The 16430-nt window shown below is 40.4% G+C and overlaps 1 protein-coding gene across 2 annotated transcripts in view; it reads left to right on the top strand.

Moving 5' to 3' along the window:
* MET (MET proto-oncogene, receptor tyrosine kinase) overlaps positions 1–16430 on the top strand; it is a 90797-nt gene that overhangs the window by 49465 nt on the left and 24902 nt on the right. For both annotated transcript variants that reach the window (XM_068400785.1, XM_068400786.1), the window contains exons 6-10: positions 4443–4603; positions 5811–5913; positions 6127–6263; positions 8738–8902; positions 9777–9876. In XM_068400785.1, the coding sequence (XP_068256886.1) occupies positions 4443–4603; positions 5811–5913; positions 6127–6263; positions 8738–8902; positions 9777–9876 (666 nt within the window). The remainder of the gene's footprint in view (positions 1–4442; positions 4604–5810; positions 5914–6126; positions 6264–8737; positions 8903–9776; positions 9877–16430) is intronic.

Genomic DNA, 16430 nt, shown 5'->3' with positions numbered 1-16430 from the left:
TGAAAATTTGACGTTCTAAACTTTCAAAGAGAGACAAAAGGGTTTTTTTAAATAAATAATGTTTTTCTTTCAACCAGGCAGATGATTTCATGTGCAACAACCTTTTAAAGAGTAGATAGGCAGAAGTGCTAATAGTCTAGAAACAGATCTAGAAACACATTTACAGGGCTTTTTTTTCTTTTCCATGTTCACCTTTCGGATACAAAATTCAGGACTAACACAGGCAAAATTCAATGAACAAGCAATGAAACATTATAGGAATCAAACCCAAAGCAGATGGAAAGGTGTGTGTGTGTGCGTTTGCCTTGCCTTGTATTGCCGTTTACCTTTGGGCAAAGGAGATGTAAAAAAATTGCTGACACAGAATGTGAATAGTTTACATTCCCTTTATACAAGAACACATTTATTTCAAAAAGGCTGTATTAGAAGATCAAATAGTCCTTCCTGGCCTTAGTTTGTATGAAACTATGAATCACCAATTCAAAGGGATACACTGAGAATTAGTCCTGATATATTTTTATATACCTCTGCAGGCCCAAGCTACTCACCTGTCCCGCACAGCTTGTTTTGTCTTCCCTAGAGCTCAAGCACAAGTAGCATCCCTTAATGATTTTTCCTTGGCAAAACTTTCCAGCAGTGGCTGTATATTGCCATGCCTCCAAAAAGATTTCTAAGGCTCTGAACTGCTTAGTTTCTGATTTTCAGAGGTGCTGAGCTCATATAGCCCTCTTTAATTTCAATGATGAGAGTGTGCACTCGGCAGTTTTAAGAACCAAGCGCCTGGAGCCCATGCAGAGATGCTTAGACCAAGAGGTCGTCCCCAAGGCCACCTCTGCAGTCCCTGTGAAGTCGCGGGGAGGACTGAGCCAGGGGAGCGTGCCTTGGACGTGGGGCGGTGGGAGCAGGCGTGGGGCTGGCTGGGTGCTCCCGTTCCCCATATGTCTCAGCCCTGCCTGCTCAGCACAAGCCAGGTCTGCCCCTGTAATGAATATGGATCTGTGGCACTGATGGATCTTAAAGTGAATCTTGAATTACAGCATACCCACGTTGGTAGAATTTGCTTCTAGAAGGCTTGTAAGGAAAAAAAATTCAGCTGAGTATTAAATCCCTTTGGATTGCTAGCTGTTAAGATAGATTTCATGCTCTACTGGACCATGACATTTAACATTATTACTGAAAAAAATATAACACAGATTATTCATCATCTTCTGATCTGTCTTTAAACTCATATGCATAAAATATGAGAAACAAACTTGTTTTGTTCCTAACAAACAGAGGATGACCTGCTTTGCGTAGTATCTGAAATTCAGTCCAAACTCCTCCCCCAATATTTTTCAGCTTTCAGAGGAACAGATTGCTTGAGATATGTCATACGATCGCTTTAACCTGAGGGGAACACAGAGCTAAGTCTTCAACAAAGTTTTCCCAGGTTATTACACAGAGGTGTGCAATGGAAAAAAAATAAGAGATATTCTCCTCAGGAGGGATGATAGAGAAGAAATCCAGCATTCTCCCATGGAGTCCTGCAGGTCCTTCATCTCTCAGCCCTGCTTTAAGCACTTTTCCTTGGAGTTGGGGGTGGTTGGGAGCAGCCCTGCACCCCAGCCCTGTGGGGAGCGCAGAGCTCCAGCTCTGCCCAGGCATCCCCCCTGCTACAGACAGTGCAGCAGGGCTGGTGCCAGGACACGTCCCCACCACAGCCTGGCTCCCACCCCACGCCTCGGCAGCATACCCCCACTCTCATCCACCATACCCCACTCCCATCCACCGCCTCTGCCAGCAATGGGGCTTCTTTTGTCAGCCGGGACAGGGAATGCTAGAGCAAAGCTGGGGGACTCGAGGGAGTCTCCTCGGAGATCACTCGGTGCTGGAACAAATTGCAGGCATCTGCGTGCAGCGTTCAGGTCACGCTGGAAGGTGAACGGCGTAAAAGAAGAAATAAGTTGGTCACCCTTTGGATTCTTTGTTGTGGTTAACGTGGTTTGTTGTTGTTTTTAGAGCGAGTCATTTTAGCTGGGTTTTATCGTGGACATATCAAGAACATCAGGCCTTCTGCTGCCTGTTTAGGTTGAAGGTTTTGCTGGAGATTTCACATGTGGCCTGTACATGTTCTTGCCTCAATTAAAATGGGACGTTGAGACTTTAATAAATATATATTTTCTTCTAACAATTTATGAAGTATGTGAGTGGATAGTAGCACAATGGCTGTCAACATAAACAAAAGAAAAACACTTTAAATTTTTCCAAAAAGAAAAAGAAAAGTTAACTTTTTCTCCCTTAACCCAAAGTCCAGAGAGTGGCAGGGAGAAGCAGAACATCAGACCTTGCAGCAGGACTTACTCCATCTTATCAGTGGAGTTTCCTTGCTGTAGAGAACTTTTGAATCCTAAATTTCACAGGATTTATAACTGATTTGGGTTTTGCTTACTTTCTGTTACTACGTGCGTGATGTAAGCACACAGAAGATGCTTACGTATGCCTCAGTTGTAAGTCCAGGAGGTTCACTATTCATTCCTGTCGACTCTCCCGAGAAAAAGTCTGCGAAACTACGTTTGACTTTCAGTGGTTTCATCATACAGAGCAAGTGGAATAAAAATAAATTAATAAAAACACTCTGGGGAAAATTCTGCAGAACTTAAATAAAGAAGTACAAGTTTTGGTTTACTTTTTGCTATCTACTTAGAAGTCTTGCCTCCTAAATTTGCTGGCAGAATGTAGTAAGTACTTTCACTCTCCCTCAATTAAGGCACATGGGCTGCTATCACAACTCTTTTGGCAGATAAGATTGCTCAAAACCGGTTAAGTGCCTTCGTTTTTTATTCTGTATGGCTTTGTGAAGCCTGATTTTAACGCCCTTATTTTGCTAACTTATGGATTACATTTCAGACTCTTCAAATGCCACACGTCAATGCATTATTGTACAAAACATGAGACATCCTGTGCCCCCATACAGCAATTTCAGTTTCTGCTGGGGTTTTGTTACTCCAAAAATAGTGTGCTGAGTTATTAAGTAGAGTGGAAAACTAGGATCTGAAGTCAATCCAGATGTCGAGGAAAAAAACGAAGAAATAAGGGAAAGTTAAACTTGGGAATAGCACAGACTCCACAGGATACAGTACTGCTCCACGCTCACAGCTGTAGAGTTGTGTGTTAAGGGGCTGTGCAAGCATCACTCCATGTTTATGGGATTTGTGCAGAAGTACTGTTCCTGCATAGGTTCCCTCTTCTTCGCTCATTGAGAGCTGATTCAAAGCTCATTAAATAGGAAAGATTCCTACTGGCTTCAGTGCATATTAGATCAGACTCTTTGTCTGGTTTCTAATGGAGGCAGTAAATTTCCCCATATAGAATATACGGTGTAATTCTTTTGAAGTATTCTTCAGCTGACTTTCTATCTACAATAGTTCATTTGTGAGAGTCTTGAAGTATAGCTACAAGAGAGTTGAAAAGAAATGTGCTGTCTTACTGGATTTCCCCACGATATAATAGCCAAGTATCTCTCAAACACTTTCCTTTCAGCTTGAAAATGAAGTCGGGTCCTTTGAAAGACACAGCTGTATTGCATTTTAGGGGCAAAATTACTATCACTAAAGCATTAAGTCTAAGGCATTTAGGCACTATGACCATGAGTATAAATTCAGTCTTTCATTCTCTGCTGTTTGTCCCTTGGTACCGATATGTTTGCAAAGTACTGCAGTATTGTTAAAAGTGCCCATAAACCCTAAACCAATGTCTTTTTAAATTTTTTTTTTTTACTGGCAGTACTGACCAGTACTTCTACTGAGTTTTGCAAGACTTCTATAGTGTTCCTACATTTTTCCCACCATTGTTATATTTTACAGGACAATTTACAATATACAGAAAAAAAAGCATTTCCTTTGTAGATTGTCTCTGTGTTTCTGAGGGGCAGTTTATTTTTAACTCGGAATTAGAGGTGACCAAATGTAAAGGATTTAAGGAAAGAATAGCAGAAGTCACGTTAACTTTATCACAGCCAACGCGATATTGGATTATGGTGTCTTTGAAGCTACTTCACTCTGAACCTGACTTTCATCAAACTGACAAAAAAATGGTCATTTCGGGGCTCTTTTGTGTTCAGCATTCAGCTTCTAACAAAATAAGTACATTGTATGTTTAACATGCCAGAAATAAGATGTGAAAGACAAGAACAGCAGGATTTAAAAGGCTATTACAATGCACAGCTTGTTCAGTGCCCCTAAACACTATCCTTCAAAGCTTTCTAGTATAGGTTTTGTTATTTATTGCTACTGTCAGAGAAAGCTCATAATGTGACAAATGAAAGGTGAAGAACAATTAAGATGAATGGTAGGACATAGTCTACCAGAAGAAATGCTTTTCTAAAATTATTCCTTTGCGCATTCTTTAACTCCATTTGAAGTTCAAGAAAACCTGATGTAACCAACACAATATTTTTTTAACAGATTCTCCCGAACAGCGCTCCCTTAGAAGGTGGGACAAAACTGACACTGTGTGGATGGGACTTTGGATTCAGCAAAAATAATAGATTTGAATTAAAAAATACAGTAGTCCATATCGGAGGACAAATTTGTGCTCTGAAAGCAAAATCTAGCAACAAAAACAAGTAAGAAACCTAAAATATTAATTTCCTTTTATACAGATGTTCTTTATGCGGTATGGATTTTTTTATGATATAAACATTCAACCTATAAGCGTAATCTCCAATTCTGAAATTTCAAACAGGAAACAATCCCTTGGTTTGATAAGCTCCCCAAGAAAAAAGTGCTCAAAATGGGGATCAAATAAATCTAGTTAATGCCAATAGCTCCTGCAAGCTGCTTTTTCTGGTTTGTCTGCAAAACGCTGTTCACCATCTGTGGGAGCTGGCAAGAAGGAAACTATTCAAAGGTTTGAAAAGAGGGCAGGTTCCTTTGGCCAGGATCCTGCTGGGCTCAGTTATGTCACCTCCGTCTCCCTGGTCTGCGAAGCTGCTAGAGAGAAATGTGAGAAGATGCGGGTATTTCGTCATCCAGAGGCTTGTGACCCTCGGCTGCACCTCTCCTCCTCCTCCTCAGAAATAAGTATTTGAGACAGTGGGATAATGGCTTAAGTTAAAGACAGAGGTTATTCCGGTTGTTATCTTGAAGAAATAGGAAGTTCAATAATATCCTCTCTCAGTTCAAAGCATATGACTATCTACTACCAAAGCAATGTGCAAATCATGGCACGGATACATAGCAGCAAAAAGGTCACCCTCCAGAAGCACTCTCCTAACTGCTATTCTGAAAGGTCTTAATGCAAGCAAAATGATTTAAGGAGACTAGCTCATATATGAAGCTGTGTAAATTTAATGTAATACATTGACAGATGCTGCCACAAAAGTTCAAGTTTTATTTCTGGTAATATCAAGTTTTATTTCTGCTAATATTTAAAGTTATACAGCAAACTTGTGTATATGATGCATTTTTTTTCTTATTCTGTTGTCGGCCAAAATTTGGCACTAAAGGAAAATTCCAAAAACCAGCTCAGCCATGGAATGGGAGGTATTTGTTTTCTCTAGCATGCTGCTTTTTTTTTCTGAAATTTATTTGGAATACTAAAATTATTTTCTCTGGCCAAGTATAAACACCACAGTGTTTGTATTTAGTATTTAAAGAAGATGATCACAGTTCTTTTAGCTGTTATTTCTGAAATGGCCCTGACGTGCACAGACTGATGTGTGTAGTATGGATCCTCCATTAGTATGAGTTTGATGTAGTTCTATTTTACTACAAAAAAATCAAGCCAGAAAAAAAAAAACATAATCCCATCTTTTTCCTTGTTTTCCAAAGGCTGGAATGCACAGTTCCTGCTGCAAAAACCCCGAGTTTTAACATATCCAGTAGTGTTTCTGTTGGACATGGCAAAATACTATTCAATACATTTTCGTATGTGGTAAGCACTGTGATTAAAACTTTATTGTCAAAATTAGCTTCAATATTAACTGGAAGGAGACTCCTCATGAGTCCAATCCAGTATGGTAATTCTGTATTCCTGTTTGCTTTATCATTACTTCATGGCAATGCTAATAAAAGTTTTAAGATTCTTCCTCTTCACATTTTGAAAATAATTTAACAATCCACTGTTCTTATTTTTAACTCCCCTCAGAATCCTGTAATAACAAGTATCTCTCCCACCTACGGCCCCAAATCTGGAGGAACATTGCTAACTGTAGCTGGAAAATACCTAAACAGTGGAAAATCCAGAAGGATTTTTGTTGGTGAGAAACCATGCACCTTGAAAAGGTAATGTGCTTACTAAAAAGTGATGCCTTCAATATTGAAACGGCTTGATTAAAATGTCTTGGAGTAAAAAAAAAAAAAACACAAACATGATTGCTCTCCTCTCCTCATGTTCCATATTGGAGAATTTATACTGTAATAAGAGTTCAGTTCTGGATTACATACTGAGTTTAGGATGTCTGAAAGGTTTCTAGAAGGGACTACAGTTCCCTAGAAGACATGTTTATCCTGCGATGCCTTCATTAACCTCATTAAAAGGTTGCATAGAGAAGCAGCAAATCAGCTTCTAATGGACTAAAAAACTGCCCATTTCCCATCATTTTTGTCACCCCGACTCCCATGTACTTAGCCTTCTCTCTTGTACTAGCAAGAGCTGCTGTTTATGCAGCAGCTCCCAGTGAGTGTCCAGTGGGTGCAGGTTACCATTTCGCACTGGTTTGTTCGGTGGAAACCTGACCAGTGTGGGCGTGTGTATCCCGTGCAGAGGAGCAGCTATTCCGTCAATGAACAGCCTCCAAACCAGAGGCAGCAGCAGTTTGGGACTTTTCCTGCTATATATAAAATTGTTTTGAGGATTAAGCCAGAATTTCTTGTGGCTCTGTACTGGATCCAGTAGGAGCTCTGTCAAGAATCTTTGACATGCTCTGTGTGGGAATGCCTTCAGTCCCAGCTGAATATAAATGTTAAATACCAAGCATAGATTCTCTGCTATGGGCAGACAAGCATTCTGAATTTGGCAGCCATTCTGCCATGGTGCAAATCCTTCTTGGTCCTGTTTTCAGGTACATCAGGGTGGCTCCAGAATTGTCACCTCTGCAACCAAGGGCAGAATCTGGCCCACTGTGTTCCAGGAACAGGATGTCCAGCAATTCCTCTAAGTTTTGAGTTTCTCTTAATGATTATGAAAAGTCGTAGTGGTGAAACATCACACTTGTGGAGAAAGTGGGGAAGCAATAGCAATAGTTAACATCAGACTCAAATTCAGGAGAACTAAATTTTATTCTCTGCTGCTAAATGATTTATTGTAGGCTCTTGATCAAATTGGCTAAGTCTGACTAAATCAAGAAGGGGATTTAGGTATTCAAGTCTGATATTTAATCACTACCAAGATCTTCAGCAGTTCTGTTCAGTGGCTACTTAATAGTTTAGGGTGGCATTTATTGATGTCATCATCTCAGCTGGTCAACTAATGGACAAATATAAAAACCTTTTGAGAATTATTCATCTGATCCATTTGAGACTCTACTGTAGGGGTGAGATGACAGCCAGCTCAGAGGCAGACATCTGCTTTGGTCAGGTGGACCTCTAGGTATCAAACCATAGTTGGGGCTTACCCAGTAAGCATCCCCAGCACCCCTCTTTCTCACCAGCCAAGTTGTCTAGAGACTTCTAAACAGGTCTTAGCCAGTTTCTCAGGGCAGGTGTTTCTCTACCTAAACTGGCAGCTTTCCCCAGTTCTGAAGGCAGCTAGATCAAGGGTTTATTTTTTCCTTTAAAAGACGGTAGAAAGCTTCCAGATACATATGAAGGAATCACTAACCCCTACAGCACACGGTGAATCCCACCTTCTTGGAAAGCCTCAGAAGTGGCAGCCAATGCCCCTTTTGTCTAACTTAGAGACAATCTCTCACATCCTTTGAGAATGGCCTCACTTGGAGGGCTCCTGGATGTGGTTGGGCTCAAATTACTGAAACCAGCTGGTAGAGTTACATTTGCCTCTCTGATCAGTTGTTACCCTTGCCTCTGACATGCTCTGCTCCCTGCGGCCACGCTTCATGTCCTTCAAGCTTCAGGATCCTTTACCCCTCCACTGCTCGCTCACTCCCTGAGCTCGGTGTAGGAGGAGGACTTCCAGGGCCGAGCATGAGAGAGCGAGGGAAAGGTGAATATCACAGAGACTCTGCTGCTGTGCTGAATTTGGCCAGCTGTTCCTGAATTTTCACCTTCTCCTCCTTTCTCCTTGAGCTCTGCTTGCCCCTCAGCAGCACCTGGAGTCAGCAGGTGCCCTCAGGGCAGAACATCTCTGACATGCTGGTACATCCTCCACCAGCACTTTTTCTTGAGGTTTTTAACACAGGGTAAATCCTGGGGATTTGAAAGAGAAAGACATTATCCCTTGGTTACAGCAGAACAAGTCATTCTCCTTAAACCTGGAGCGTGCTGTTGTTTTCCAGGCTGGAAGCTGCCTTTGCAGGGTGCAGGGGCTGATGTGGCTGTCACCAGCACTGGGGAAACACTTCCACCTGGCAAGGTACAAGGCAACCAAATGAAGACGAATCTTGAGCCTAAGCGGCAATGTTGCTTTTTTTGCCTCACGCCGTGCTTATTTGTTGCAATATGATCATCCAGTGTGGGAATCAATGACATTTTTTTACAAGCGGATCCTTAGGCAGGGTTGGGGCTCACTAAAGGACAGTGTTTTAAACTGAGTACGTGTTTTATAATGCTGTCAAGCAAGCCCTTTTCTGTCCTTCCAGCGTATCAGCGAGCACTGTGGAGTGCTACACTCCGGCACAACGGATTTCCCAGGAATATCGTGTGAGGGTGGGAATTGACGAAGCTATTCGAAACGCGAGCGACCATTTCACATACAGAGAAGACCCCGTTGTTTTAAAAATTCATCCGGCCAAATCTTTTCTTAGGTGAGTAGAAGTTTCTTATAGAAATAAGAAAAGTAATGAATGAAAGAAGAATGGCTGCGCTGCACGGCAATCTATTAAAAGAAATTGCGTTTTTATCTCTCTCTGCCATGCCAATTGCTTCTGTTATGGCGCAGTTGCAGAGGGCAGATCATTTCCTTTCAGAGGTGAAGGAGAAGGGGGAAGGGCGCCTCTTTTCTTTACGTGATTTAACTCCTAGCTGCTTCTGAGCATACCTGTGATGTCCTGCCGAGATACCTACCGTACAGCTAAGTGTGTTTCCTATACTGCGTCTGGACATTACACTGATGAGTGAGGAAAATCATTTAATGTGACAAGTCAGCGGTACTCAGGAGAGCAAATGGATTTTAAAACAGCCTAAATCCAGCGCTACATAAATATTATGAATATATATGTATGGTAGTATGTGTGTGTTTTTAAGTGACATATTTATGGTCTCAGTAGCTCTAATGCAAGCCATCTGCCTTTGCCAAAAAAATGTCAACGTAAAAAAGACACCTTTTTCAGCATCACTGAAAGCAATAAGTTAAGTTAGCAAATGCTAAGTACAAGTATGCACCCTCCTTTAAAATGTACACGTTTGTTTTATATCCTGGCATACCACAATTTTAAAAATTATATTTCTTTTCTTGTATTTGATTAGTTGTTACAGCGAGTGTAAAACTTGTTTCCCAGAAAAATAATTTCACTGCTCAGAGCTATGTATTTGCATTCACCCCATATATCCCTAATTCTGGGTTTGTGTTGTCATTTACTCTAAAATATAATTTGTAATTAAGATTATCATAGCAGATGTATCATTATCCTACTCATCTTCTTTTTTTCCTTTTTTTTTAAAAAAAAAAAAATTTCCTAGTGGTGGAAGTACAATCACAGCTCAGGGAATCAACTTGAACTCAGTGTGCTTGCCTCAGATGGTGATTACTGTACCTAAACTGGGAATGAACTTCTCTGTGGTGAGTCAGTCTTGGAGAAACCAATCTGTTATCTTGTCATCTTCGCATGGTGAACGGCAGAGAATTTTCAGTCAAAATACTTTGATTTTTGCCTGTAAACTTCAGGGCTTCCACCGACATTTTGGTGTTTTCTGCACAGACTGTTTCCACTGCATAGGCAAAACTCAACAACAGATTTGAAATTAAGCTGGGGGTAAAACAACAGTTTCCAAGGAACCTCTTCCAAAGAAATAAGGCTTTTACAGTATCTGATACTAAGATTTTCGTATTGCAGTTTTTAACAATACAAATTCAGGGACTAAACACAGAGCAACGCAATATAGGTATGTCAGATTACACGGCAAATTCAAGTGCTACTGTGATAGGTAGGAAATATGTTCAAATGGTGACTGTGGATATAAAAGGAAAATGGAACAAGCATCAAAGAGGGAAAGTAAATATGTAACATCAAAAGTAAGTATTATTTTGAAGAATTTCTGATTGCCAAATTACCTGTTGGGGCAAATCTTTTCTAACTTATCAAGGATCAGCAACTAAGTTTTAAGAGAGGTTTGGGCTTTTGCAGTTGGTACCTCTGCATGAACAGAGGGTCAGTCAGGGATCTGAGCCTTCCTTTGTTACTGGAGTTGGTAATACACAGTGTCTAAATCTAAATAAGGTGATCAGATATGACCGTGTGACCTACTTTAGTTTTCATAAGGCAAAGATGACATTTATTGGCTAGCTGTACTGGAACTGTTTCCTGTAAGCTTTTGCCTACACATTTGTCTTGCACCTCCAACTTTTTCTTATCCTGTAAGGTCTGTTTAGCCTACCTGAAGCTACAGTTGACCTACACTCTTTATGACATGCTACGCTACGCTCATATTCTCAGCTTATTTCTAATGATCATCATATGCTATTTCCTGTATTGAATTCTAAGTATTAGACCTAGATTTGCTCCAAGCATTTTAAATGGTATGTCTGCAATTTTGCAGTCTTTTACAGCTTCAAGGTCATAATATTCTTCATGATCCTAATTTGTATAGTAATAAGAGTGTCGGGACCTGAATTTCAGCTGGAGGTAATCATGGCTTGTAATTTAATGCGTTCGGATTTTCATCTGAAACTCAGTGCCCTTGCAATGAAACACAGTGTGCAATATTATCAAAAAGACACTTCACCCATAAGTCGGAAAGCAAAACATTTCACTGAAATCAACCAAATTCAAAATTTATTAGGTTTTGAGTAATGTGGGCATGATTATTTCTAAGTCCAAAAGATTTCCAAAGAGAAGATCATTGCTGAAAGCAGCTCTTTAGATTTTGCTTTGTGTGGATTTGAGCAGTTTTTCTTTTGAAGTAAAGATCATTCACTTGCTTGCTTTCTTCCGCTGTGAGAATATGCAATATTGCTTGTCTTCAGGCTCTGATTCTGCATACCTTGCTTGTGAAGTATTTGAGACTTTCTCAGAATTTGAACAGATTTGAAAGGCTCTGAAGTTTTAAAGAGCTAAATGCACTGTCCAAAAGTGACTGAAAACTCCAGACAGTGAACACTGTAAGGTTTACTCTCTCCCCCAAATATCAGGGGGATATTTGAGCAGTGGTTTGCTGCCAGCCTGCCTTTTGACCTGCTATTGAAAAAAGACATGGACATAGACAGTCAGAATTATCTCCCTTTTTCTTTTCGTGCCTTGCAGTGTATGTGATATTTGCCAACACACAAGAAGAGGCAGGTCTGACCCTCCTTTTCCATAAGGATATCTGTCCCCTACCACTGCTGATCTCGAAGACTCTGTACACAAGTTCATTCTCTCTGCACAAGGGGTGGAATATAACTCAAACAGGTTATAATCCAGAGTGTTTGACACTGCCCAAGTAATAGATTTTGCTCTAATGAAGTTAAAGGCTTCTGGCACTCGATGGCTTTCCCTGCCTCTGTGGCAGCCCAGCTCTGATTGCCATTTGTTCTGCCACTAGTCATTGCCTCGAGCTTATTTCTCAAGGAAGGATATTTGTTCTCAGGGAGAAGGGGAAGATTTATAAGTAGCAAAACAAGACTGCACTGTGTAACTGAGGAAATTGCTGGTGGAGGATGCCTGTGGCTGCAGCCTGCCCCATCCTGCGCTGGAGATTCTGGGCCATATGCATGAGCAATATGCCAAAAAAACAAGGTTTCATTCAGTCATTGCAAAAATAAACAACAATGAGGGACTATTTCCAGCAGGGATCCAGAGCACTGCAATGACCGGCTATCCCGTGTATAAAGGAGAAAACAGGTTGTGGTCCTGAACAGACCAAACCCAGACAAACAGTACAATACAAACCAAAATGACCAAGAAGTCCTGTACCTGAGGTGATATATCCTTTTGCTTCCTTAGTTTGGGAGAGGAGAGCTAACGGAGTCATTTTTTAAATTGTTATTTAAGCCGTTTTTCTTTTCAGTTTTCTCTCACCAGCCTCCTCCAAGAAGCTGCTTTTGTCAGCATTCATAAACTCTGGCTCTTGGGAAAACCAAAGCCAGCACTGAAATACATCCCAAAGAATCAAAGGAAAGTACAGCTGGGAGGGACCACAAAGACCTAGCCTGGCCCACTTCCCTGCGGCAGGAGCAAACGTACCCAGACCACTGCCTGACGGATATTTGTCTAGGCTGTTATTAAAGCTCCTTGTGAAAGAAATTTCACAACCTTGCTTAAACAAGCTTTGGAGAGAGCTGTTCTACCTGCTTACCTAGTGGTTTGGAAAGACTTCTTTCTAATAATTAACCCAAATCCTTGCTGCTAATTAGCTATCTTCTTGTTTAACCCTCAGTGGACACAAACAACAGATTACCAGTCTCTCCTGCTAATTTTACATATTTCCACTACATTATGATTCAGCCTTTCTCTTTTCCAGTTAGAACAAACCAAACCTCTCCAAATTCTCCCATTAAGTGTTGTTTCCTAGAACTCTGCTCATTCTTTCTGCCACCTCCCAGACCCTCTCCCATTTGCCTAAAACTGGTGGTGCCCAATTTAAAAGATGTGTCACCTTTTCCTGTCAGCTATCTGTCCCCAGGCCCTTAATTCACTCCCTCGGGCTTAATTGTGGCCTAGAGCCCTGATGGAGTCACAGTGTGAGCAGAGGGTCACTTCTGTAAGCAGCCGGGGCTGTTGGGCATGTTCTGCATCCCAAAGCCTCAGGGATCAGAGCCAGCTGACGTGCCCTGGGGCATTTGCTCTTCTCTGCCTGTTTCTTTCCATCCCAGTGGAAGAGATGAGCAGTACGACTGGTAAAAGAATTTTTTTGGAACAACTCCCCATAAGAAATGCAGTTTCACTGAGACTGAAAAGTTCTGGGGGCAATATGCCAGCCCCTATAGAAGAAACATTTAAGTTGAGCTTTTCAGCTTTCATGTTTGAAGTTCAGTATTTCTGAAACATTTTCTTCTATAAGGCAAAAATGCCTTGGTTCAACTTTATCATTTTCATTTCATATTTATTTAAATTTCCTTAAAATTATTCAATACTGTGTTCACAGTAGTTGTGTTTATATTACATTCTGTGTTAACACTATCAAAATAATACATTTTGCCTTCTTCGAATTTGGTATTTCAACGAGAGAAAAAAGTGTTCTAGAGTTATTGAACCATATGTTTCAATACTTGCAATGTAGTTCTTTTTAATTTTTTTTTATTTCGTGAGTTCTTTTGACCATTTGTTCTGACTAGGAACAAAAAATATGAATTTAGGCAGTGCTGCATAAATTCCTGACAGCTCTAGGTAATGCATAAGGATACACAAACCCTCTCACTTCTGCTCACATGTCCAGTTCCTGTGTGAGGTGCACAAGGAGGGAAGCAGCTCATTCCTTCCTTTCACTTTGCATTGTGCCTGTAAAAAAGCTTTGCACAGTTTGGAATCGTGTTTGATCAGGAGCCTGTTTACAAAATAACTGTCTTCTAACCTCTGCTATAAGTCCTGCTACATGATCCTTCTGCTTCTGAAGCACTTGAGGCCAATATTTTCTCTTTAAAAGCCTGTACTTTGCATTGATTCCCCAATAGTGAACAAGTGGTCATTTGGGGATCCTTTGCTGTAGCATTTTTAATATTCCATCCATTAATTACTTTGGATGTATATGCCCACTGCTTAATCTCTTTTAACCATGAATGTCCCAAGATCTCCAAGGTTGCAAAATTAGGGAGAAGCACCTTTTAATGCATGACCTCCAACAACTGACCCTGTAGCTATGCAAGATGATCTCTTTCCACAGACTTTTAATTATCTATCTCTTCAGTAAGTAGTCTCTTGAATGATCTTTAGCATTTCTTAATTGCTTCCTGCTAGATGCTATTTTCTGCTGTATTACAGGACAATTTTAAAATACCATAAAGTTCCTTCAATGTTTACAAGTTCGTGAACAATCCATACTCATGATACTCATCAAAATGCCTGGAATTCACCTGTGAGTGTCTACCTTTGATTTATTAAATAGTGATAGAAGAAATTCCCTGGAAACTGTGGATGGTGAGCGTGTGATTATTGAAGATATTCCTGACTACCTATCCAAAGACACTCAGGGTTGGATCCTCTGTCTGCATTGACTCTGTGGCATAAAGCTGCCACTGAAGCCCATCAAAGTTTCCCTCACAAAGAGGAACCATTAGCTGTTCTTTCTGTGCTGAATCTGCATGTCATGCACATCTCCTGGCAAGGAAAGAGTGCAGCAGGGGGTGTCAGGGAAAAGTCCACACTGTGAAATCACCAGGGTGCCAGGGATGTGGTGCTATCAGGTACATTGGCCATCCCAAGCCCAGGGAGGAATTTAGACTCCCAATAAGTACTGGTCGTGTTGTGAGAAGGGGTGGCTCTCAGACCCAGGAGCGAGAGAGGTTTTACTCTACCTTCTGGTCCAATGATCTGATGATAGACTGGAAGTATCATCTCCCATGCCTTCATCCAAGAAGACAACTAGAATAAAAATGCTACCGATCCATTAGCACCATTCATTGCACTACCTGAAATGGCAGCAAAAGCCAATGAGTTCTCTGAAAAAATCTTCAAGGTACCCTGCTTAAGTGTCACTGCTCCATTTCTCACCTACACAGAAAAGCCTTCTGAATGGGCTTTCCTCAAGCTGGACCTGAATCCTCATCTCTTTCTATTGAGAAATCACCCTTTGGCAAAGACAGTTGGAGAGTCTCCTGGCCTGTCTTTAACCGCATTCATCTTTCATTCCTCACTGGAAGTCCAAAAGTTTACTTTTTATGAAAGGACAAATTGTCCCTTTTCTCCCTTCTGACTGCTACAGATCCTGTAATACACATCCAACTGCCCCTCTCTTATCTGGGTCAGCTGCTGGGAGACCTCTGGAGCTCAGAGATCCTCCCTCATACTTTTCCTGTTGTTCTATCAGATGAAAAGAAAACGAATTGGGCACCGAAGTTCAGATTCTGTAGGTCAGGTTTGAATTAATTGCCTCAAGGGTCATATTTTACAAATGAAACAAGAATACATACCTTTAAGTGATGAGTCATACGCGTTGTGCAATGGATTATTATTCCCTTTGGGGTATAGTATTTACTTATGCTTGTGAAATGCTCCATAATTTTTACATCTTTTCTTGTTTATTGTCTTCAGATGTAGATTGTAGTCACAAGAAGAATGTAGGCTTAGCTTTTAAAGTGAATGTACTTTAAAACCTAATTAGATAAAAGTTAAAGGTGCTGGGTGATAGGCAGTATCTTAATTGAGAAGGCAATAGATTGAATTAGAGTTTTTTTCTTATAGATCCTCAATCCAATATTTCTTGAAAACTAAACCGTCATATTCTTCAATTGCTAAAATCAATTTCAAGGTAAAAATGTTATGTCAAATCATGTACCAATAAGGGCATTGCAAATAAGATTTTTCTTGACCTTACCAATCAGTCACATTGCATTCCCTCCAAAGAGTATTATTAGATTTTTATCATTTTCTGAAAGCTTCCTCTTCAGAGACCAGCCTGATAAAGTAAAGTATCTGATTCTAATAGATAGCCACAAACAAAGTTATGAATACCACTGCTATTCATTTAAGGGACATCACTACTCTGCAGTAGATAAAAAGTCTAATGAGTTTACATTAATCAAATAAATATAATGATTACCTGGGACATATTTGGTTTTATAATTATATATATTTTAGAAATCCCTTTTTAGAATTGACACAATATGATGGATACTTTACGAATATTCCTATATCATGGAAAAATATGGCTTGATCAAACACTATACTAATGATGCATCTTATTATTACCATACTGATTCAAATTAATTTCTAAATCCATGTGATATAACAAAGCCTGAGATATGGTAAATTGTATATAACAAGGTATTCAAAAGAGGAGGAACAGTCTAATACTGTAAGCAAATGGAGCGGAATTCTGCCTTTTCTCCACAGATTACCTTGTCGTCATGCACAAATATTTCTGAATTTGTGCTAGGAATCTAAATGGGCTGTTAGTTACACGGGTGTAAGTCCCATTAGCATCACTGAAAGCTGCACCAAGTTATTTAACTGAGTGCCGAACTCACAGCTCACAGGCATG

The sequence above is a fragment of the Nyctibius grandis genome, chromosome 5 (assembly GCF_013368605.1).
Source record: "Nyctibius grandis isolate bNycGra1 chromosome 5, bNycGra1.pri, whole genome shotgun sequence".
In the NCBI taxonomy this organism is placed as follows: domain Eukaryota; kingdom Metazoa; phylum Chordata; class Aves; order Nyctibiiformes; family Nyctibiidae; genus Nyctibius; species Nyctibius grandis.
This window is presented reverse-complemented; position numbering and strand designations above follow the sequence as displayed.